Here is a 23,662-nt window from a genome sequence, read left to right on the forward strand (position 1 = left end):
AACAGCCGTTTGGCGCAGAGTTCAAAAGCTGTGCATGGAAGCCTCGCTAGCCGTTTAGCCTCTCATTCTGGCTCCTCTGCTGAAGTGCAAGTCACCGCTTGTTGAAAGAATTGGAAATCCCCCTTTATCCGCGGTTTTTGTGTCCATGGTTTCAGTTACTCGTGGTCTACCTCAGTCTGAAAATATTAAAGGGAAGAGTCCAGAATTAAACAATTCGTAAGTTTTAAAGGGCCTGCATTTGAGTAGTGTGATGAACCCTCCCGTCTAACCACCTGTAAGTGACGTAACCACGTGTAAGTCACAGTTACCAGGTCAACTGTCCCAGGATCAGCCCTTGTGTTCAAGTAACGCTTATTTTTTCTTTTCTTTTTTTTGCAGCGGAGAAATATTGGCTATTTTCTTACAAACAGCACCACCCAGGAGAACTGGAAGCGAATGCACAAAAACCTGATCTCCCCAATAGTGTATAGGTTACAGATTATAGAAGGTGAAGTCACAAGACACTGGGTGAGAGGAGGGAGGATCATGCTGGGAGCGGATTGGTCAGAGGTGAGGGAAGGGTAGTAGGTCATTTCTTCAGGTACTGGGGACAGTTCTAAGGTCTGTTCCGGTGTCCCTCCTGGTTTCATGATAGAGTAGCCAGGAGTCATTCCACCTTGGGGCTCAGGAGCTGAAATATAACTTAGGTCAAGATGTTGCCCCAGCCGGTTTTGCTCAGTGGATAGAGCGTCGGCCTGCAGACTGCAGGGTCCTGGGTTCGATTCCCAGTCAAGGGCACATGCCCGGGTTGCGGGCTCAATCCCCAGTAGGGGGTGTACAGGAGGCAGCCAATCAATGATTCTCTCTCTCCCTCTCCCTTCCTCTCTGAAATCAATAAAAATGTATTAAAAATTAAAATAAAAAGATGTTACCGTTAGCCTGTCATAGCGTGGACCTTGTGACCATTAGTCAGATTCAGGCTAATGTTCTTGCTGATTATCCGGGGGAAGGCTAGGTTACTGTGTGTGTATATATAAAGAGATATGATTTCTAGAGCTAAGATTTAAAGCTAAAGTCAACATCATAAAGACCTTAGGTTTCAGGTTTGTCTAAAGCCTATTTAATGCTTGAAATGTTGAGATGCCACAAAGGTCAGAGCATGAGGAAGCTTAGGTGAAGCCATCAGCCAGGACAGAGGAGGTGGTCTGTGCTGGAATGCCTCAGGACCTCAGCTCTACTCCACAGCACCCTTACCACCTAGGTCTCTGCTATGTAGTGTGCTAGTTTAGATTATATCGTCTGACTCCCACGTCCAACCTGCGTACCAATCATTGAGCTTATTCTACCTGTCCCCTTTGCTCCCAATTTAAGTTGTATTTCTACCTTGTCAGAGAATGCTCTTCAATTCGTATCTCCATATTTTAGTCTTAGATTTATAATTAAACCTATTCAATTTTCATTATCTGTTCTTTTGCCAAACTTTTCCAATCATCTCTTAATTAGCTGAAACTTGACCCCTTGTAGAATTGTCAGCAGGAGTTCTTGACTATAAGATTTCTTGAGTTCTGAAAGTTTAAAACTAATATCCTTGGCTCATACTTATTACTTGAGTTTTAAAAAAAAATGTTTCTTCACTCTTACTTTCTGTAATCCTGTCATGTAGTGTTCGTTTCCTTTTTTTAAATAATGTTTTATTTTTCAATTACAGTTGATGTACAATATATTAATTTTAGGTGTACAAACCATATAAATGATTAGACATTTACATAACTTATGAAATGGTCACCCTGATAAATCTAGTACCCATATAACACCATAATACTTTTTTAAAATATTTTTTATTGATTTCAGAGAGGAAAGGAGAAGAAGAGAGATAGAAACATCAATGATGAGAAGGAATCATTGATCGGCTGCCTCCTGCACGCCCTACATTGGGGATGGAGTCGAAACCCAGGCAGGTGCCCTGACCGGGAATCAAACTGTGATCTTCTGGTTAATAGGTCAATGCCACTTCAGGCCGACACCATAATATTTAATAATTATTTAATAATGGCCCCAAAGCCTAAGAGCAGTGAAGCTGGCAATTTGGTACACCGAAGAGAAGCTATAAAGTGTTTATTTTAAGTGAAAAGGTATGTATGTATAGGAAAAAACATAATATTCATGGGGTTTGGTACTATCCACGGTTTCAGTCATCCCCTGGGGGTATTGGAAAGTATCCCCATGGATAAGGGGGACTGCTGTACATAAAAGCATCTAATGGTGCCTTACGCACAGTAGGTGGCCCTTAACTCTTGCTCTAACTCCTTTCCCTCTCCCTAAACTGTACGTCTGTGCTCTGCTTCCTTTAAGGTAGTAATTGTCTCTCTCTTCACCCTAATATCCCAAGTGCTTAGAATAATGCCCAGCAGAGCATGGATCCAATACATGGAGGAATGAAGTACTTCAATATCATTCTCTGATCACGTCAGTCACTGGAACCTTTCTTCTTAACATCAATAGCACTGACAACCACCACCCAATCAATAGGATTGCATCTCATGATCAAAAGAGCCATTTGGCCCAAACATCCTTCCAGAGTTCGAATCTCCTCCACATCATCTCTCCTGTCTATATGTGGATATGTCCAGTGTCAGGGAACTCACTCACTGACTTTTTAAAAAAATATATTTTATTGATTTTTTTACAGAGAGGAAGGGAGAGAAATAGAGAGTTAGGAACATCGATGAGAGAGAAACATCAATCAGCTGCCTCCTGCACACCTCCCACTGGGGATGTGCCCGCAACCAAGGTACATGCCCTTGACCGGAACCGAACCTGGGACCCTTCAGTCCGCAGGCCGATGCTCTATCCACTGAGCCAAACTGGTTAGGCATAGGTTTGTGGTTTTCAATCCTTTCCCTATTCCAGACATATCAGAGGGATACCCTGACCCATGGCTGGCCATGGCAGTGATAGGGATAGGAACATGCCTGCTTTCCCCCCCAAATCATCAGGCTCTTCCTGGGGCCTTTTGTGAGGAAACCCCTGCAGATGGTTCTGCTTTTCCCAGATACTGCCTCACAATAAAGTGAGCTATTGGTGTACAAATGGGGGCTTTGTCTTCTAAGTCGGCATCCTTGTGGTCTGATTTGTCAGCAGCAGCTGCATCTGGCTCTGGGGTGGTCCCAGAGGAAAGGCTGAAGGGCGGCTGCAGGGGCTTCATCCCAGGCAAGTCCTAGGAACTGAAGTTCTGCCTTTGCCGTTTTTTTTGTTTTGTTTTTTTTTGAGGTGATGCCTCACGGCTTTTTCAGTTCAAACACACATCCTCCATTATTCGGGATGGCAATAATGATCTTTGAGCTAGCTCTAGCTGCTCACACAATCTCTCTCCATCCTGACAATGACCTGCATCTCCGTCACCTCTGTGTCCTTAGCATCTAGCACAGCCGTGGGCAAACTACACCTGTGCACCCGTTTGAAATGAATAAAACTAAAAAAAAAAAAAAAAAAAAGACCGTACCCTTTTATGTAATGATGTTTACTTTGAATTTATATTAGTTCACACAAACACTCCATCCATGCTTTTGTTCCGGCCCTCCGGTCCAGTTTAAGAACCCATTGTGGCCCTCGAGTCAAAAAGTTTGCCCACCCCTGATCTAGCATGATGCCTGGACTATAGCGCTGCTCAAAGTTGTGTGTGATGAACAATCCTCTGAGTCCGGTAGAGGTGACTCCTTTGACTCCTGGCTCTTTGACTCTTGGTCTTAAAATTAAACTTACTTTCTGTGTGTTTATTTTAAATAAATATTAATGTGCAATTAAACTTATACCGTACCTCACAAATACCATTAATATTTATTCTTTATTAAATAGCTTTAAAAAATCCTCCCAAAGGTTCTCACCAGCTAGAAGATAAAGTCCAAACTCTTTAGCCCGAAACTTAAGGCCTTCAGTGACTTGGCCCCTGATCACCCCTCCAGACATGTCTCAACAAATGTCTCACCAGATGAGACATTTGGGCAAGGCCAAGGCGATGGTAGTTTAGTTATTGTACCAGACTGTGTGTTAGAACACCAGGTTCAAGTCTGAACTCATATTAAGAAGCCGTGAAACTTGGGGCAAATCACTGAACTTATCGTTTTCTCATTGTAAAACCTGCCCTGCTCATTGCACAGGGTCAAACAAGGCAGTTGAAGGTAATGATCAAAAGAGACCATGTATCAGTGCATTTTGTGGGCAATAAAGCACTGTACAAACATAAGGGGTAACAATACTGTGTTCCTGCCTCTGCCCTTTGCTTGTGTCATTTCCACACCCTGAAAGCTTTATCCCTTCTTCCTTACCATTCACTCATTTACTCACGCATACACCCAACAGATATTGATGGATGTCGCAGGAGCCTGAACGCACTGTTTCCTCATTGTAAAACAGGAATAACATTGTGTGCTGGCCCGATACACAGGCCAGGAAAATCCCATCTGTTCTCCGCCCGCACAGAACATAGGGTCTTGTAGGGGGAAATGGTTACAAACTGAACAATCATCCAGACAAAAGTAAAATTGCAGCTGTGACTTAAAAGCTCAGGAGTGGGTCCATAGGGCCTGCCCTCAGAAGCTGTAACAGGGGACCCAGGATTTAAGCTGTCTCCAGGGCCAAGTTCAAAGTCTGCTTTCTCCAGGAAACCTTTTCTAACAGTGCCCCAGAGAGCTGCACCCTCGCCCTGCCCCCAATTTCAGTTAACTTATCTCCGTAGCTCATGTCATCATACCCAGTCAGGCCTTGTTATTTTGTTTTCTAGTGAGCCTGGTTTTCTGGATTTCACTGTAAGTGCCTTCTGGGCAGCAAATGCCTGGCACGCTCTCTTATATACCACAACACCAAGCCGAAGGCAAACTCAGTGTCACATGAGCTCTAAGCTCCTGTGTCAGGGATGTCATTTAATAATGGCCTCAAATGCCATAGCTGGTTTGGCTCAGTGGATAGAGCATCGGCCTGGGGACTGAAGTGTCCCAGGTTCGATTCTGGTCAAGGGCACGTACCTTGGTTGCGGGCACGTCCCCAGTAGGGGGTGTGCAGGAGGCGGCTGATCGATGTTTCTCTCTATCCCTCTTCCTTCCTCTCTGTAAAAAAATCAATAAAATATATTAAAATAATAATAATAATAATAATAATAATAATGGCCCCAAAGCCCAAGAGGAGGGTCCCCTACCTGAAAGTGAGCTCCAGAGGAGACAGGAAGCTGCCTAAGACCACCTCCCCATCCCTTATCTCATGATTGTGCCCTGGTCCTGTTCTCCTTCAGAGGAGGAAAAACTCTTCCCTAGAACATCCAGTCGACTTCCTAGGGTACCATCTTGCTCCAACAAAAAAATAGATCATATCTCTCCCCAGCTAACAATCTTCAGTGGCTCCTGAGTCTTCAGGACAAAGCCCAAACTGCTCAGCATGGCACCCACATCCCTTCATGGTCTGACTCCAGACTAGCTCTCCAGCCTCAACTTCCAAAATGCTCCTCACACTCTAAGCCCCAGTCATATCATTCTTTTTCTTTAAAATATTTTTAAAAATATTTTTATTTGGAGGGAAAGTGGGGAGTGGGAGGTAATCAACCAAAGACCTTGTACGCATGCATGCATAACCCATGGATGCAGACAGTGGGGGGATGAGGGCATGGGGCTGAGAGGGAGGGGGCAGCGCGGGGGAGAGGGGGGTGCTAGAGGAGGTCAATGGGGGGGAAAGGGGACATATATAATCTTTTCAACAATATTTAAAAAAAGAAAAAAATCAAACCTATTTGAAATGCCTAAATATATATATAGATAGATATAGATATAGATATAGATATAGATATATAGATAAATAGATTTCAGAGAGGAAGGGAGAAGGTAGAGAGACAGAAACATCAATGATGAGACAGAATCATTGATCGGCATGCCCCACACCGGATCGAGCCCATGACCAGGGCATGTGCCTTGACCAGGAATTGAACTGTGACCTCCGGGTTCATAGGTCAATGCTCAACCACTGAGCCATGCCGGCTGGGCCAGTCACATCAATCTTGTTGCAGTACCTCAAAAGCACCTTACTCTCAGGCAGCTGGGCTTTCACACCGTCAGCCTAGAATATTCACCCATTTGTCTGCTTCCCCTATAAAAAGCTTAGCTGTCTTTTCCTCCAGGACCCCTTTCCCAGGTTAAAGAGTCCCTCCTAGGCTCCTGCTACATCCCTGTTCCCCACTCTCTTATACACTATTCTGTAACTGTTAGTCTGTGTACTGACCAACTCATGGAGTGAACCCAGGGCACGGACTTTGTTTTTTCCCTGATTCCCTAGTTCCTCCCATAGAGCCTAACATGTCATGAGTGCTCCAAGGTATTGAATATATGCAACCTGGCTCGTGTCTTCCTAGGCCCATTGGAAGAAAGGGTACCTGAGATGTTGGGAGCACAGCAAGGGCCTTGATCTGTGTTTTTTTTTTTTATTATCACAGTAGTAATGCAGGCTTCTTGGGAAGGGAAATACTTTATTAGGTGTTGACTGTCCCAGACACTTTACTAAGAGTGTTGTGTGCATTGTCTCATTTCATGGATGAGGGTATTCAGGCTCAGAGACTTGCCTACGGTCACTCACTAGGCAAAGGCAGAGCCAGGACCCAGGGAGGCCCTGGCCAGGTAGCGCAGTTGGTTAGCATGTCATCCCAATACGCCAAGGTTGTAGGCTCGATCCCTGGTCAGGCCACATACAAGAAACCTCAGTGTTTTTCTTTCTCTCTAAAGTGAATTTTTAAAAAAAATTAGAACCAGGGAGCCAGACTCTGAAGCCTGTTCTCTTTAACCACTATATTCTGTCCCCAGTAACAACCATGAAGGGATAATGGAAGTATCTATATGAAGAGCAACTTCCAGAATGTGCAGAGCTTCACAGGCACATCCCTCAGTCACCCTCTGGGCCCTGCTGTACCCCACTTCCTTCTTATAATGCTCCTGTCAGAACAGGTGAGTAGGAAGAGCCAGCAGAGCTAAATGGGAGAGTCCTGCTATTCTAGTGTGATGAGGTGCTCAGAAAGCCAGGAATGTTTACTTTGAAAAAAATAAGAATTTTAGGAAACCAGCTATTAATTGTAGAATATGTAACAACTACCTAGGATGACACAGGATTATGTTTCTACATAGCCCCATAAGGCAGAACTTGGCCAACTTCCCACTAATGAGAGCTGTCCGAAAGGGAAAGGCTGTCTTTTATTATTATTTTTTAATCCTCACCTGAGGATAAGTTTTTATTGATTTTAGAGAGGAAGGGAGAGGGAGAGAGAAGAGAAACATCGATTGGTTGCCTCCCGTACGTGCCCCAACCGGGGATAAAACCCACAACCTGGGTATGTGCCCTGATCAGGAATCAAACCCTTGACCCTTTGATGTACAGGACAACACTCCAATCAACTGCGCTACACTGGCCAGGCCAGGAAGGCGGACTCTTATGAGGGAGTGGGAAGGAACCAATATGAAAACGCTTAGAGCCTTAAGAAAGCATTTATATGGAGTCCCAATTTAGGAAACTTTACATTGCCCTGTGACTGTAAACTCAAAAGGCACCAAAATCACATGTGGTCATATTCAGTTATCAAGTGGTCATTTTTTTTTAAAGTGACATATACTCAATTTCTTTCTTTTTAAAAAAATGTTTTTATTGATTTTTTAGAACGAGAGGGAGAGAGATGGAGAGAAAGAGATTAACATCAATGAGAGAGAAACATCATAGATCGGCTGCCTCCTGCTTGTCCCCCACTGGGGATAGAGCCCAGAGCCAGGCATGTGCCCTGACAGGGAATGGAGCCTGTGACCTTCCAGGGTTGATGTTCAACCACTGAGTCTTTTTTTTCATGGATGGAAAGTTGACTTATTGGTGGGTGTAAGGTGGAGGCAGCACCGAGACTCTCACGAATGCAGGGCTCGCCATTTGTCCAGGGGACCACGATTAGGGATGTATTTGACCCCACAGCCATCTGGGATGAGGCGCTTCTTGACCACCAGGTCTTCGAACTCATCCGCATTAAACTTAGTAAAGCCCCACTTCTTGGAGATGTGGATCTTCTGGCGGCCAGGGAACTTGAACTTGGCTCTGCGTAGGGCCTCAATCACGTGCTCCTTGTTCTGCAGCTTGGTGCGGATGGACATGATGACTTGGCCAATGTGGACCCTGGCCACTGTGCCTTGGGGCTTTCCAAAGGCACCCCGCATGCCTGTCTGGAGCCTGTCAGCCCCAGCACAGGACAACATCTTGTTGATGCGGATGACGTGGAAGGGGTGGAGCCGCACTCGGATGTGAAAGCCATCTTTGCCACAACTTTTCACCATGTACTTGTTGGCACAAATACGGGCAGCCTCCAGGGCTTCGGAGGAAAGCTGCTCATATTCGTCTGACACCATGTGGCCACAGAGTGGGAACTCATCCACTTTCGCCTTCTTCCGCCCCAGGTCAAAGATGCGGATCTTGGCATCAGGGACACCTCGGCAGAAGCGAGACTTTGGGTACGGCTTGTTCTTACAATACCGGTAACACCGGGCAGGGCGGCGACCCATGGCGACACCAAGATCTTCAGTGGCACGCTGAAGGGAAAGAGATCAATTTCTTTTTAAAAACATAAGGTTAAATTTTATTATTCAGAAATCATGGATTCTACAAAATCTAAGTGAGGATTCTAACTTGAAAAACCCTGAGAGAGGGAGTAAGAGCCTCTCTCAGGTCCCTTCTAATTCTGAAATTCTCAGAGGTGCTGGATTCCAGAATTTTGGATTTGGATTTGCATTCTGAGCTTGGTCATGTTCACACTGCCTGCCTACTTCCCCGAAAAGGCTCTCTGCTGAGCAAGAACAGCTCTGTTTGCAGTAAAATACAAGGCAGCATCTTAAGCTTTGCACTGCAAGAATGGCAGTGTCCAGAGACCAACCAGCACCTTCTTTCCCTATAATCCCTCTTCCTCGGTCATGTTTCATTAGCCTTCAGTTAACCTCTGGGTATCTGTGAGAAAAGAAAATGCAGGGTTGGGAATTGGAATACCCGGTGTGGGTTCTGGTTCTGCAACCAGGTATCATTGTGAATTTTTTTTTCAAGCACAGTTTTCTTCAAGTCCCCTTCCCTATGTACTTCCCAGGGTCACATAGCTACAACAGGTGAAACTAACACACGTAAAGTGTACTATTATTATCTCTGACCGCCTCCACTCACCTGCAGCTGCAGGTAAGGTGGTATGTCTTGGCCCTGCAGAGATGGGTGGAGGTGACAGCTCTCAGCCTGAACAGGTGTCTTTGCCCTCCAAAGCCAAATATAAACGATTTAAGATTATCTGATTTGGAAAATACTTCTGATCTTGCTACTGATATAAAAACCAAAAGTTGACAATATTTAGCTCTTTTATTTGTTTCCTTGAGTCAGATGGGAACGGTCTCTTCCCATGTTGAGAGTTTCCCAAAGGCAAAGATCACTTCCCTTTTTGGCCAAGGAACTCTTTGGTGTTGTCTTTTCCGCTCTGGCCGGTTTGGCTCAATGGATAGATCGTCGACCTGCGGACTAAAGGGTCCCAGGTTCGATTCCGGTCAAGAGCACATCCCTGGGTTGAGGGCTTGATCCCCAGTAGGGGGTGTGCAGGAAGCAGCCCATCAGTGATTCTCTCTCATCACTGATGTTTCTCTCTCCCTTTCTCTCTGAAATCACTAAAATATATTTTTTTAAAAAGATGTTGCAGTTACTTTCTAATAACTGATGTCCTTGGGTAGATGTACCCACAATGGGGCTTTTGTAGTGATAAAGAAGTAAGAGGGCCTAAGGGCAGACAAATGAAGATTTATATACCGATTTTGCCACTTACTAGCTATGCGACTGTAGTTTAACCAACCAATATGGGCCATATTTCTTCCTCTACGAAACGAAGGGAACAGAGCCCACATCCTAGGCTTGTTAAAAAGAATTAAGTGAGAAGTTTGAACATCTTTACCACAGAGCCTGGTATATAAGTGCTCAATAAAGAGTAATTGTGGAGGATTGCGGCAGAGAATGAAAGGGACACTGTAGGGTGGAGGGGAAAGAGGCCACAGAGGGGACACAGGCGATGCAAATAATAAAAGAAAACAAAAGAAAGGGACAGTGTGTGCGGAAGAGCTCGGTGGCGACCGGCACCTGGAGGTCCTGAAGCAGCAAGGTCTACTCCGGCAGTCAAGTCTCCTGGCTCAGAATCGGAGCTCCGCACACCACAATCCACCGCCCCTCCTGAGGCCGTGATCTACCAACCACCCGAGGCCGCGCAGAGTCCGAGTAAGGATGGCGGCCCGGAGCCAACCTGGCTTCTTGCAGGAAAGCCTCTCTAAGACGGCTTGATGCATTCAGGCTCCGGGTGGGTCACACACGCGGGCCTCAGACCCTCTTACTTACTCGGAAATGGTAACGGTCCTTAACGGCAGTCAATAACGGCTCTCCAATCGCTCCGGCACTAGCAAGGGCAGGCTGAGGTCAAACCTTGGCTTTTGGAGCCTCCACGCCCGAAACCCTAAACTTACGCCGAACTACAATTCCCAGCATGCCACACGGCGCCGGCCATCAAAGCCCAACGCCCAGTGTTTCCGAGTAGTGGGGGCCCTGGCCTAGGACGGCTTCCCCTCATAATTTCTGGGTATTGTAGTCCACCTTGTTCCGGTTTCCGGGGAATGAGCCGCGCCCACTTACGTCTCCCTTCGCCACAAAAACTACAAAACCCAGAATATAGCGCCAGTTCCCCTCATCCAATAGGAACCCCCCATGTAGCGAGGCGCGGAGGCCGGCTCTTGGAACTCAAGATGGCGGACGAGAGTGAGACAGCAGTGAAGTCGCCGGCCCCTCCGCGGCCGCAGATGATGGAAGGGAACGGAAACGGCCATGAGCACTGCAGCGACTGCGAGAACGAGGAGGACAACAGCTGCAACCGGGGGTAACGAGATCCTCGGAGTCCAATTCCTGTCCAGTCTCCCACCACCTGGGTTTCTGGGGTGCGGGGAAGTCACCGGGAGCTTTAGTGTAACCCCACCCCCATATTCTTATTGGCCGAGGCATTGAGATTCTGCCCGGTGATTGGTTGCTTTCTTTGTCATTTACCAGGGGTGGGTGCTCAGTATATTAAGGGCCAGAGACATTCAATACTTTTATTATATAAAAGTTCTTCTGTGTGTGCTTCAGGCGCATCCCGGAAAAAGAGCCTGTAGGATGATGGTTTTCGATGGCACAACACAGGTCCACATAACCGTACAGTTCAAAGGGAACGTTACTTATAGAGGTGTTGTGTGAACAACGTGATTAGCAATAACTAATAAAACACTTCGCTGCGCTTCGTCTTCAAGGAGGAAGTTAACCAGGCTATACAAACCATAATTATGTTGTAAAATGTCCCTACCAGAGAATCTGAAAATATAAACTCACCTTATAAACCCTACACAACCACTGTGTAAGAATGTTTTGATGTATAGGGTGTCTGTTGCTCCACATAATTCACAAGTTGCCCGAACAATATATAATTAGGTCTTCCAGCATGTTGGTTCTGTTAACTTGGCGAAGTCGCCTCAAGCTTCAAGAAATTGAGTGGTGATGCTTCTTGGGCGGTGCTTGGGAGTGGGTTTAATTCTGCATCTCCTGGACGTTAGGGTCTTGCCTACAGGTAACTGTATGTCCCCCGGGCAGGAGAAATGTACCCGGCGTTTGAATGTTGGGTTCTGTTTCCAAATCAGTTTTCACCCTGTCAGCCACACCCCGTCATTCCTCTTCACGTGGTTGCAGTGGCTGGTGCTGATGCTCACTCTCCCTGTCTATATCTATATCTATATTTATGTGATGTTAATGGAAAGTCATGAAAGACTGTTTTGGATGTGTAACTTCGGCCGAATCTGTGGTCTGATTTTCATAGCCACCTTGTCATTTGCAGTATTGATGGTATTGCTGGAGGTAAAGGTAGAAGGTTGATGTCTTTAGATAAACTTGTTAAAAAAATTCTGAGAGAACATAGGATTAGTAAAGTGGCTTATAATCTACCTGTGATGAACCCTTAGGTTAAAAGATCTATTTCTCAGCCAGCATTAAAAATGGGAAGAAGGTTGAGGAAAAGGAAGCTTGTCAATTTTGGTTTCATAAGACTATGTTCTTTCGCTATAACTCCCAACAGATCTAATGTAATAAAAACCTTTTTTTGAAGTTTGGGATTCCTAAGAACGGAAGAGCTGAGAAAGAGGAAATAGGAGCAGAAAGAAGGGAGAGTGCAGCCCTTTTGAATGGAGATCCCACTCGTAGATGAGAGTTGTTGAATTAGAAAGTCATTTCAGAAGTGAAAGTACAGTTTCTTTGCTCTCTGTGTAGTTGCTTTTATTTTGTTTGTTTTTTTTTTCCTACTAAACTGTTGCTCTGACCAGTGTCTATAGCTCATTAATGGTTTTTGTTCCCTGTAATCGATGAATCATTTTGCAAAACTCCCCTGGTTAATTAAAGTATAACAAAGTGGTAGCCTTAAAAAACTTTGAATGGGTTTCTTTTATTGGTGGTGGTTTTGTTTACAGTTATAGTCTGGGTGAACAAATTAAGTTTATTAGCATCTTGAACCTAGAGGTCTTTATAAAAAATGAGTTTGGAAGTGGCAGGTGAGAACCAAAGGACCCAGCCTGGTGGACCGGGTCTGGTTTTGGCATTTAGATTCCAAGGTAGACTCAACATTTTCCTGTTAATTGTCAGAGTAAACGGTTTTGGGAAGAAGCCGTGTGGCACGGTAGGAAAAGCGTACACACTGGAGTCATTCAAACCTGGGGTCAGCCCTGGCCACTGTGGCTCATTTGGTTGGGCCTGGTCCTGTGCTCGGAAGGGTCTCAGGTTCGATTCTTGGTTAGGGCACATGCCCCCGTTATGGATTCTGTTCCTGGTCAGAGTGCGTATGGGAGGCAACCAATTGATGTTTCTCTCTCCCCCTCCCCCTTCCTCTCTGTAAAAATCAATAAAAACATTTTAAAACAACAACAAAAACCCTGAGTAAAAACCTGGTTCTGACACTTAATAATCTATGACCTTGGGACAGTTACTTAACCTTTAGTTGTAAGGATTAATAAGATAGCATTTGGAGTGAAGTCTTCCCCCAGCTTGCCTGTCTGCCCTTATCACGTACTGTATTTTTTGTAGCTTTTATCATAACATTAGTTAAGCAACATAGGTGTCCAGTCCCTGCCTCACCTGACTCTAAGGTGCCTGAGAACAGGGTTCATGTCTTGGAGATGCCTGGCTCTTAATATGCCTTCATGAATATTTGCTGGATGAATGAATGGCAAGTGTTAAAGTTCTTACCCAGTGTTGGTGGAGTTTCATTTCTCCTCACTGAGGGTGAAGATGTCAGGTTTTTCTTACATATACACTTTCTGTCCTCAAATAAGTCCCATTGTAAGCCTTACTACAGATTTTGTGAAATATCTATGGAAATCAATGATCCCCAAATTTACTGTGGAAGTTTTCCACTGCTTTTTGGCCTCTTGAAAATTTTATTGTCTTTACTTGTATTATTTAAAATGTTTTCAAAAGTGATATAAAAGTTGAAGGGGAATATCTCCCTTTGATGCTAATAATTGTAAAGTATAATATGCAATTAGTTCAAACTCACCCTTATTCTCCTAGGTCTTTCTTTCAGGATGGGCTCACAGTGCTTTATAGTAATGAAATGAGCTACATTCATGCGCTGGAATAACAGGAAATTCAGTTGTGCTATTTCCTTAGGTTCCTTTGTGTATAAGTTCTTGACTTTTCTTGTCATGTATTTCTTCCCTAATTAAACATTTGGTGAGTCTAAATTTCATATGTACATATGAATGTGTAAGTGCACATGCATACATACACATTGTGTGTGTGTGTAGATGTATCTGTCTGCAGTTTTCCTGTCAGCTTTTTTTTTTTTTTTTAATTCAATTAACAGAGAAAAGGAGGGCAGTGTTTTTACCCTGGTAACTTGCCTGACGTAAGTTAATTACCCTCAGCAATTGAGAGGAGGGTCAGACTAAGACCATCGTTTGCCACTTACCCCAGCAGTTCATGATCCATCTACATATATGGTTTATTTGCTTGTTTGTTTTTCATGAAAGGCTTTCCAAGAAGTATCACTAAAGAATAAACCTTACCAGCTGGCAGATTTTGGAGTACCAAATAGGTAATATTTATCTGGGTGTTTTGGAACAGGAAGGAACGTTTACACTCTTTGGTTCCTAGGAGTCTTTGGAATTTATGTTGCAGTGTCGTCTGTACCATGGAGATGCTGTTAAGCCGTAGGTCAGGAACCCTTTAAGCCGTAGGTCAGGAACCCTTTAATAAGGGCCTCTTTTCCGGCCTGTTCTCTTACTCCAGGGGACAGGTTAAGATGGGTTTTGAAAAGCTTTCCTTCTTCCTAATTATGCATTATTATCCCATATGAAGAAGCTGAACAGAAAAGAATGGTCTTTTTTAAAGGAATTTCATAAGCTATCCTTGCTTTTTTGATTTCTTCAGGTTCTCCGAAGAGTTATTCTTTCCGTATTTATTTGGTGGCTTGTAGCTGCATCGAGCTCTTGGAAAGAAGAAATCTTTTAGTTTCTTTTTCGTAATCGCCCCCTTCAGCTTTTGGTTTTTCAAAACTAGATCAAAGCAGAAATGAAAAGAGAAGCCTCATCACTGATATCCAATAAGTGTTCTAATTTTATTTCCCAATTAAGTGGCAATTAAAAAGAAACTCATCAAGAGCTGCTTCAAAGAGAAGAGACTGGAAAGCAGAAGAAACGAAAAATAAATTAGAGCCTATTTCAGGGAGGCTGCTCGTGGCAGACAAGATCTGCTGATTTTTCATTGTTTAATGTGCTCACTCCGAAATGTGTTAACTCCAGCTTTACTAAGTCTGCAGTTAACCTTTTCCCTGTGAAGTTTGTAGATTTTTGGACCATAGATTTAGTAACTTGAGGAGGATGCTTCTTTAGCTTTTCCTCTTTAACTGTTTATTTTAAATCTCTACCCTGCTAGCCTCTCTTACAATTTTTCAAGGAGGGTGCTTTTGTAATTGTTGCATTTAGGGCACACACACACAAAGAAACTAAAATTCTTCAGTGGGGTTAGTCCTTCAAACTTTTTTCTAGTGCTGCTCACTTTGAGAGGCAACTGAGGAGGGTTCACTGTTGTTAAATGTTCAGTAAATGTTATACTTTGTTATTTTTACTATGTGCTGGGCACTTAGACATTGCTAAGCCCTTTGCATGGATTATCTCAGCTCCACTGCAGTTATAACTGATTTAGCTTACGTAATGAGGCTTGGGATTTGCATCTTCACCTGTCCATTTCACACCCTGAAGGACCCATTATGAACTTACGGATTTCTTTTCCCTACTGCATTGACTTCTACATCCTGACTCTATGAGACTGTGAGTCCTGTCTTCGGATCCATTCAGTAACCCAGGGAGGGACTTACCCTAACTAGGAAGCCAGTTGGTGATGGAGGTGGCTTAAAGGTGACCCCTTTAAACTCTCCTTTATGGACCAGAATCTTTTTCAGAGGTCATTCCAGTGTGTGAAATTGCTGCCATTATTGAGTCATTGCTCAGAAAATTACTGAAAATGGTCTCTGAATAGCATTTGACTTGACCTCGGCGTTGCCAGGTTACAGTCTAGCTCACCACACCAACCCAAAACACAGTTTTCCTTTATGACAGGAATTGGCTTGTTCATCCTCACAATTCTGGCTCACTATCCCAGAGAGGGTAGAGAGTGGCAGTAAAAGCAATCTTCTGTAATTCCTTCCCACAACCTGCTGTTTTTCACAGGCCTCCTAGGCTACTTTGATGGCGTACTGAGTGTTTTTTTCTGTCATACAGGATTCACATCAGTTTTTTACATAAATAACCAATTGGTGGAAATTTGCAGAGTTTGCATTACGTGATCCTGCTGCCACAGCGGTAGAGAGGATAGGCAGTGAGTATGATTCATACCAGGTGGTTTCTACTTGGGCACTTTTGTAAATGCCACTTTGTTCACCTCTCCTTGAGCCTGCTGAGCACTAATAGGATTGCTGAACGTATCATACTCATGAGTAAATTGATCTGCAGAAGGATTTCCTGATACCTAAAAGTGGAATCAAAAGGCTATTAGAAGCTAGGATGTATCTAGTAAGTTTCTCTGGAAATTTTGAATTTTAGCCCAAAGAATTAATTTCCAGTTTTTAGGGGGGGAAACGTGACTGAATATTGTGAATTTTATTTTCTGGACTCTTTTTCTGTTGATCTCATAATTAAAGCTAAACCTGTGGTCTGTGTTTAAGACATTGGAACCATTTGATGTAGTTATAGTGGAGAGTTTTTGTTTTAACTCTTACAGGAATAGGATAGGTCCTAAGCAGAGAGAAGCAACAAATAAGAAAGTTGATCATTTAAAATCTTAACCAGTAGCTCTAATGAACACAGCATGTCCACTACTTTCATAGAATATTAATATAGCTGTCCTATGGAAACATTACTAAAGGTGTTTTCTGACCCTCTTTTAAGCTCTAGCTTTTCAGAGTTGTATTTTAGTCCGTTATACCTGGAAAGCATCAGTCAAGCATATATTTGTTGAATTTTTAGCTGTGTGCTCAGCACAACTAGAACAGCTGTATAAGATGCGGTCACAACACTTAGGACATTTTTAATTTCATTGGGAAGCCAGGAAGCAGCACATTATTATATATAAAGTATTAAATTGCTTGGGAGATTGTACTCTTAAATCAGGCATCAAGGGGACATATAGTAGGCAGAAGAGGGAGGCTTTCCATATAAAAACAATGTGATGGAACAGTGTTCTTTTGGCTTTGGAGATTCTCGGGTAAATTCTCACAGGGAATGGCCGTGGTGTTTGGGGAAGAATGGGCCAGGTCTTTAGAGATTGGTGGCCTTTCTCGGTACTGATTGGTTAGTTGATGACCAGTTTGCCTCACATCTTGGGTCTTGGTTTCCTCTCTGTAAACAACAAGTTGAGTTAGACAGCCCTGATATTCCTTCCAGCTCTGGTGGGTTAGCTCCCACAGCAACAGCTTTCTGTTCCTCAGCCACGCGCCCCCGAGCAGATTTTGTCATTCAGTGGGATGGGGAGGAGGTCCAGGTTAAGATGATTACTACTTATCTTGTCTGGAAGTTAGCTGCTCCTGTAGTTTATCTGTCAGCTTGCCCTTCCCTCCCACCCACTCACAAACCTGGCACTGCATTCGGTTTCTAGAAGTAAGTACTGAGGTTCATTTTCTACCACAGCATCCATAGGATTTCTTGTATGTTTGAATTTAGAATATTTTGGCCTCTGGGTCTGTCATTCTGCTGATTCGTCCCATGTTCACTAGGTGTTCGTTAATGACTGGGTTGATCAACTTTACTTTAGAATGTAAATTTCAAAATGTTTATGTGAACTCCCACATCCCTTTCCATTGCAGGCAAAGATCACTCCTCTACCTCCTCCCCCTCCCCCCAAAAAGGGCAAATTTCACGAGTTCTCTGCTCATTATTTTGGAACCAAATGAACCAAAGTTAGATTTTGATTTTTTTGTATTCCAAGTCTGGTCGATCTCTTTGGAGTATGTTAAGGTGACCAGCAGGCTTAGAGAACTCTGAGAGATGTCTGTGTCAATTTGTAGAATCCCAGCATGCCCTGGGACACCTATCCAGTCCATATGAACCTCAAGTCCCTTTAAACGTGATGCCCAGTTCTTAGAGAAGGGCTAGCCTGGCCTCTGTGGGGCTCTCTGGTTTGGTTATCCCCAAATCCAAATTGAGGTCATTCTTCTGTGAAATGATACTGGCTTCCTAATGTTTCTTGAAGACCTACTTTCAAGGTCTCTGAGCTTGGTTTCTTGTGAATAATTACAATCACCTTAAAAGCTAACCCTAGTGGGCTCCTTGGAAGTCTCTTCTCTGAGTCTATCTGAGATGTTGGCTGTAAGACCATGGTGAGCTCATAACGTGTTTCATGGATATGGCTCAATACCTGGTAGCTCAGTAAAAATGACTTTTAAAGAAAACTTCGCTTTGTTCTTCAACGGTCTCTGTAGGCTTGATGTACAAGTTGAAACAGGATTGTTGCTCAGTAGCTGCTTGTGCAAAGTCAAGCCAATACAAGGGAATGATTTGAGTTTGGATCTTGGAGTTTGCCAGCAATAGTATCAATAATGCATAAAACAGAACAAGAGTTCAGCCCAAGGTCCTTCCACAAAAATGGAGTTGTGAGGAGATGGCTTCATAGAAGTGTCTCCACTGGAGAGCAAGAGCAAAGGCAGGAAGGTAGATTTTTAGTGTTTTGCACACTGATAAAGGTGTCTGAAGTTGGAGGAAGTAACTTCTCTTTTCCTTACCTGAAGTTGTATTTAGTAATATCCAATTGGTTACTACAGAACAGTTATTCACCTTGACCTTTTGATTCTTCTTTCCATAGAATTATATAAAAAAATTACTCTTAAGGTAATTCATATACAGAGACCAGAGAATTCACTCCATACGCTAAAATGAATAAGGATTTGTAAATTGTATCAACAGTGGGATGATGGTTTGTCTCCTAATATCAACCAGTTTGTTTTTTCTTTCTTTTTTTTTAAATTTCTTTATTGATTAAGGTATTACATATGTGTCCTTATCCTCCCATTACCCCCTTCAACCAGTTTTTAAACCTTCTAATGCTGCATATAATTCTGAGATTGAAGTGAGACTGTCTCTGGAATAAGAAAAACAGTTGTCATAAGCTACAAATGGGCCTCTGTGTGGTAACAAAATTGAATTATTAAAAGAAAAAAATTATCTTCAGGGCATAAATGACTATGCTTCTTGTTCATTGATATGGCCTTGGGGGTTTTGCTGAGCATCTGGTTTTAAGGAGTTCATCTCATTCCTCCTCTGAATGTTATCAGTCTTTCTTCCATGATATGCCTCTTTATCTCATTAATATAATAGGTAGGAGGGTGCACTTGCTTGTAACTTCATGACCTTACATTTGGAATAAAGTAACCTCCAGGCTTCACTGGATCTTCCTGGTTTCCCAGTCTTTGCATCAGGAACCTGATGCGAGAACATGGCCAGACAGGTGGAAGCACAGTTATTCCAGAGCAGTAGGAGGTAAGGGTTGATGAACAGATTGGCTCTGAGTGTCAATGGCCTAGGCCAGCCGTGGGCAAACTACAGCCCGCAGGCCGGATCCGGCCCATTTGAAATGAATAAAAAAAAAAAAAAAAAAGACCGTACCCTTTTATGTAATGATGTTTACTTTGAATTTATATTCGTTCACACAAACACTCCATCCATGCTTTTGTTCCGGCCCTCCGGTCCAGTTTAAGAACCCATTGTGGCCCTTGAGTCAAAAAGTTTGCCCACCCCTGGCCTAGGCCCTAGTTCCTAGGGAAAAGTTGGGCTTGATACCTCCCAGCATAAGAAGCTGCTGTCACTGTAGGCTTTCAGGCATGGGAGGAACACATGGAAAGCCATTTTCACGGTGGTGAGTCCACAGCTGTAAGATTTTAGGATGCAGGAAGGTGAAATCAAGGAGATTCAGTAAAGGCTGGAGGTAACTTTAGTCCGTGTGTAAGGGTGTGAAGTCTGGATTCGAGTGCTCCTACCATGATTGGGAAGAAGACATTCTACAACAGGAAATGGCAGCATGTGTTTACAGATTGCCTTCTCCCTACACAGTATGAAGTTATAATTAATATTCATAGTGATCCCAAGGCATTTAAGACCATGAAGGCTTTCTGAATGATAAAATAAAGCTTAAATGGTATTTACCATAATGTATGGGAAATGTATTTTATACTGTCTTAATTCTTTGAAAGTTGGTTTTCTAGAATATACTTCTAAAACAATATCTGAACTTAGCTAATTCTACAGATTAAGGTGTTGGGGTCCAGCCCCAGCAGGTCCAGGGGTTCCCATAGGTGTGGACAGAGTCAGCGAAGAAGGAATTACACGGAGGCAGCGTTCAGTTGATCAGCATAGCAAGGTTCTCTTTTTATTGTCCTGTTACATCTGTATTTTTACCATTTGATCCTATAAGCATGCCTCTATAATCACATCATGGTATGTTTTCAGTAACTTTCTACAGTTCCTTGTTTAATTTCTATAAGTTTCTTATCTGACCTTTACCAAAAATCCTATCTCTATCTAGTTCTGTTGATTTTAATCTTTTCTTGGTTAATCTCTGTGTTCCATTATAAGGGCTATTCCAAGAACATTATTCTACTGCTCTACTGATAGGCTACAAGGAAGTGACTGAAGGAGATTATCCTACCCAGTAAAGGTTATGTCCTCCCAGCCTCGCCACTTGCCTTCCCTGGGACTGCCCTGTGTCAGTGGGTCTCCAGAGGTATAGGCTTTGGTGCTTTCCCTGGTGGGCAGACCCCTGGGGATGTGGGCCCAACAAGTCCCAAATTTATTGCTAATAGTCTTAAGTCCAAGTTCTTCATAAGTAGTACATGGTATTTCTGTAACACTAGGGGGAGTTACTGATTTATTCTCTTCCTTAGTCCTGTTAATCCCTAACTCCAGGGAAAAAATCCCCACCTGGGGAAACAACCTTTCTCGGAGAGGTGACCTTGGTTAAAACACATAGAGCTAAGAAGGGGAGCAAGCATATTAAGAACAGTATGCCGTATATGCCAGGTCCCTTGAAACATATGCTGTGCAGATGTTTCTTCCCTGCAGCGACTGTGTCAAGCAGCAAGGATGGACCGGCTTCCAGCATTAAGGTTTAGTGTATTCTCAGATTGAACTCCTAATTTTGACTTTTTTGTTTTGTTTTGTTTTCAAATTGTTTTATTACCCACAGAATTGTAAATATTAGTTCAAGAATCTTGATCAGATAATTAATTATGAGAAGTTATAAAATATACAGGAGATAATTATGGTTCATAGATTTTACTTGTCAATTAACAGGGTACATCTGAACTTTAAGAAAGAGCTAAAGTTCCTTGCATATAAAGCTTAGCCTTACTTTGAAGTATTTAGGGGTGAAGTGTAAGGTCTGTAACTTACTATGAAATAGAGTAAATAAGATGGATAAATGAATGGATAGAGGGATAGATGGACTGACATAATAAAATAAAAATAACAAAGAATCTAGGTTAGTTGGAGAATCTAAGTGATGGACATGAATGTTTAATGAGAGAGAATCATGGATCGGCTGCCTCCTGCATGCCCCCAACTGGGGATTGAGCCCGAAACCCGGGCATACGCCCTGACTGGAATTGAACCTGGGACCCTTCAGTCCGCAGTCCAACGCTCTATCCACTGAGCCAAACTAGCTAGGGCAAGCTTAATGCTTTTGCATACTGTGTGCAGAATGAGCATGAGGCAGGAGAGACCCCCACCTGAAGCGTTTTTCCTATGACCCCCTCTAGGTCTTTAAGACCAAAGAGTGCCAACAATGGCTTGGTTCCACATGTGTTTCCTTGCCAGATGTTTCACTTGCACTGACTAAAAGGCAGAATCCTTGGATGAGCTTCCCTCCGGTGGGAGCAGGCCCAGTGCATCCTCTATTCCAGGGGATCCCCAGAGTGGGTGCCAGCTCCTTTAATAGATTTTCATGTCTAAGGGACCCCATCTCTAAGGGCGAGGAGAGAACCTACCAGAATGCTTGAAGGGAGAGAACAATCCAGAAAGAAAAGCTACGTGAAATGTTTGCTCTGAAGAAATCCCAAGTAGGACTTGGAAGTGGGAGCAGGAACCTCAGAAAATGAGTTCAGATTCCAGCCTCCTTCCAAAGGACCATCTCTGCCCCCCTCACCTCTACTCATTTCCTAACACGGAACTTTGTTTTCCTTAAATGCCCATTTCCTGTCCTTACCCCCCAGACACATAAACCTTGCCTCTTGTTTTCCAGAGAGGCAGTACTGTACTGTAAATGAACCAGGGGATCCTGGCCTCCCAAATCAGGGATGGGCTGTGAAAGCCCGCTGCAGGCTGCTGCCACCTTGGGGTCTTGCCAGAGTGATGGACCCACTGATGGGCTTCGAGGGCAGACTTGCGCTTGAAGCCTTTTCTACACTCAGGCCGCCTGTTAGCGTGGACGTGCTGGTGACTGAGGGGGAAAGTAGATGATGCGCAGGCCACAGTCAGGGCAGGGATAGGCCTTCTGGCCTGGGATAGCCAGGAGGGAGGATTAGCTGAAGTTGCAGCCACAGTCTAGGCAAGAGTAGGGTGGTCTGCGGTGGGAGTGTCTGAGCCAAGGCTCAGTGAGAGCTTCCCCTAGAGTTCCAGTAGAGCTCTGGGCAGGCAGCTTTGTGATAGGGACAGGTGCAGCCGCTCCTTGAGAGAGCTCCCATGTTCCATCGCTTTTTCTTTTGGACTCCTCTTCAGCCCTTCTTTCTCCTCACTTCCATCCCTGGATCCTGCAACCTTTCCTCGCCTCTGCTACAAATTGTTGGGCTCTCACCCTCTAGACCAGCGGTTCTCAACCTGTGGGTCGCGACCCCTTTGGGGGTCGAACGACCCTTTTCACAGGGATCGCCTAAGACCATCAGAAAACACATGTATAATTACATACTGTTTTTGTGATTAATCACTATGCTTTAATTATGTTCAATTTGTAACAATGAAATTGGGGGTCACCACCACATGAAGAACTGTATTAAAGGGTCGCAGCATTAGGAAGGTTGAGAACCACTGCTCTAGATCCTGGGCCTCCTAGCTCCACGCTTGCACCTCCCCTTCCATCCAAGAAATAAAAATAGGTTTGGGGCCTGAAAATCCAAGGGGGAACCCAGAGGAGAGGTTTGATCCCACAGCATAAGAAACCAGGAGATGATGATTAATTTTGACTTTTTAATGGAAGAATTCCAAGGAGGATGGCAGAGTGATACCAGGCATTACTCCCAGGCTAGCAATGCCAACATCAATTTAGACATGGCAGAAACCACACAGTAATTGCAAATGCAAGCTGCAAGGTGAACCTTAAAATTCATCAATAAAATGAAGAAAACCCAGAATCAAAGCTATTTCCTAAGATCAACAAGAATTGGGAGAGACATTTCAGAGCAAATGAATTGAAAATGTCAAAGAAACAGTATAGTATGTGATTTGTGTCTCACTGACGATACGGAGAGAGATTTTGAAAGTCATAAGAGATGGTGGAAAACCTAAATGTGACTAAGAAACTGTTTTTGCTGCATTCATCGGGTGTGCCACAGAGAAGGAAAACGACATGAGTAAGTCCCCATTACCACGCTCATACTCACACTCAGGCTTCACGTAATCTCTCTGTGCAGGAATGGCTGGTGCTTCACTTTTCCCAAGATCCCTGCTACTGGACTTTGCCTGTGGTGATTTCACCCAGTCTTAACCAGCTGACAGTTGTCCTCAATCCTGCAGGCCTGATTTAGGCATTTTTCATGATTGTGTGACTATTTTGGACACAGCAATGTTAAATTACCTTTTTCCTTGTTGCTTCCTTCATTTCCAATACTGCCTTGTGCTTTAGATCCAGCCAGGGAAACTCATTAAAGCTAATGCATTGGGAGGGTAGGAGTGGGGGTGAGGAAGGGTTTCCACAAAGACTATTATTGGCTGTCATCCTTTTAAATGTAGGGCTCTTGGTGGTATGAATGCCCCGTCAACAGTTATCATTTGCTTTTGGTGCCAGTAACCTGACAATCTAAAGAAAATAATCACAGAAAATAGAAACAGTCCTTTCAAACAAACAGGACATT

General features: G+C 43.7%; 2 protein-coding genes across 6 annotated transcripts in view; one reads left to right on the forward strand and one right to left on the reverse strand.

Annotated features, from left to right (window-relative positions):
• Positions 1-7,475: 7,475 nt before the first annotated feature.
• LOC308532478 (large ribosomal subunit protein uL16-like) lies at positions 7,476-10,775 on the reverse strand. Of its 3 annotated transcripts, none has more exons than XM_081109971.1 (2): positions 10,387-10,775; positions 7,476-8,567 (listed from the first exon to the last, which is right to left on the reverse strand). In XM_081109971.1, the coding sequence occupies exon 2, from the start codon at positions 8,538-8,540 to the stop codon at positions 7,896-7,898; it is 645 nt and encodes a 214-aa protein (XP_080966097.1). In that variant the 5' UTR covers positions 8,541-8,567; positions 10,387-10,775; the 3' UTR covers positions 7,476-7,895. The 3 variants fall into 3 exon arrangements, with proteins under 3 accessions (XP_080966097.1, XP_080966098.1, XP_080966099.1); XM_081109972.1 differs by having other exon boundaries at positions 7,633-8,567; positions 10,135-10,646; XM_081109973.1 differs by lacking the exon at positions 10,387-10,775 and adding an exon at positions 9,187-9,265 and having other exon boundaries at positions 7,633-8,567.
• Positions 10,776-10,783: 8 nt separating this feature from the next.
• NMT1 (N-myristoyltransferase 1) overlaps positions 10,784-23,662 on the forward strand; it is a 35,642-nt gene continuing 22,763 nt past the window's right edge. For all 3 annotated transcript variants that reach the window (XM_081109969.1, XM_081109968.1, XM_081109970.1), the window contains exon 1: positions 10,784-10,918. In XM_081109969.1, coding sequence (XP_080966095.1) covers positions 10,788-10,918 — 131 coding nt within the window. In that variant the 5' untranslated portion in view covers positions 10,784-10,787. The remainder of the gene's footprint in view (positions 10,919-23,662) is intronic.

The sequence above is a fragment of the Myotis nattereri genome (assembly GCF_964212035.1).
Source record: "Myotis nattereri genome assembly, chromosome: 16".
Taxonomy (NCBI): domain Eukaryota; kingdom Metazoa; phylum Chordata; class Mammalia; order Chiroptera; family Vespertilionidae; genus Myotis; species Myotis nattereri.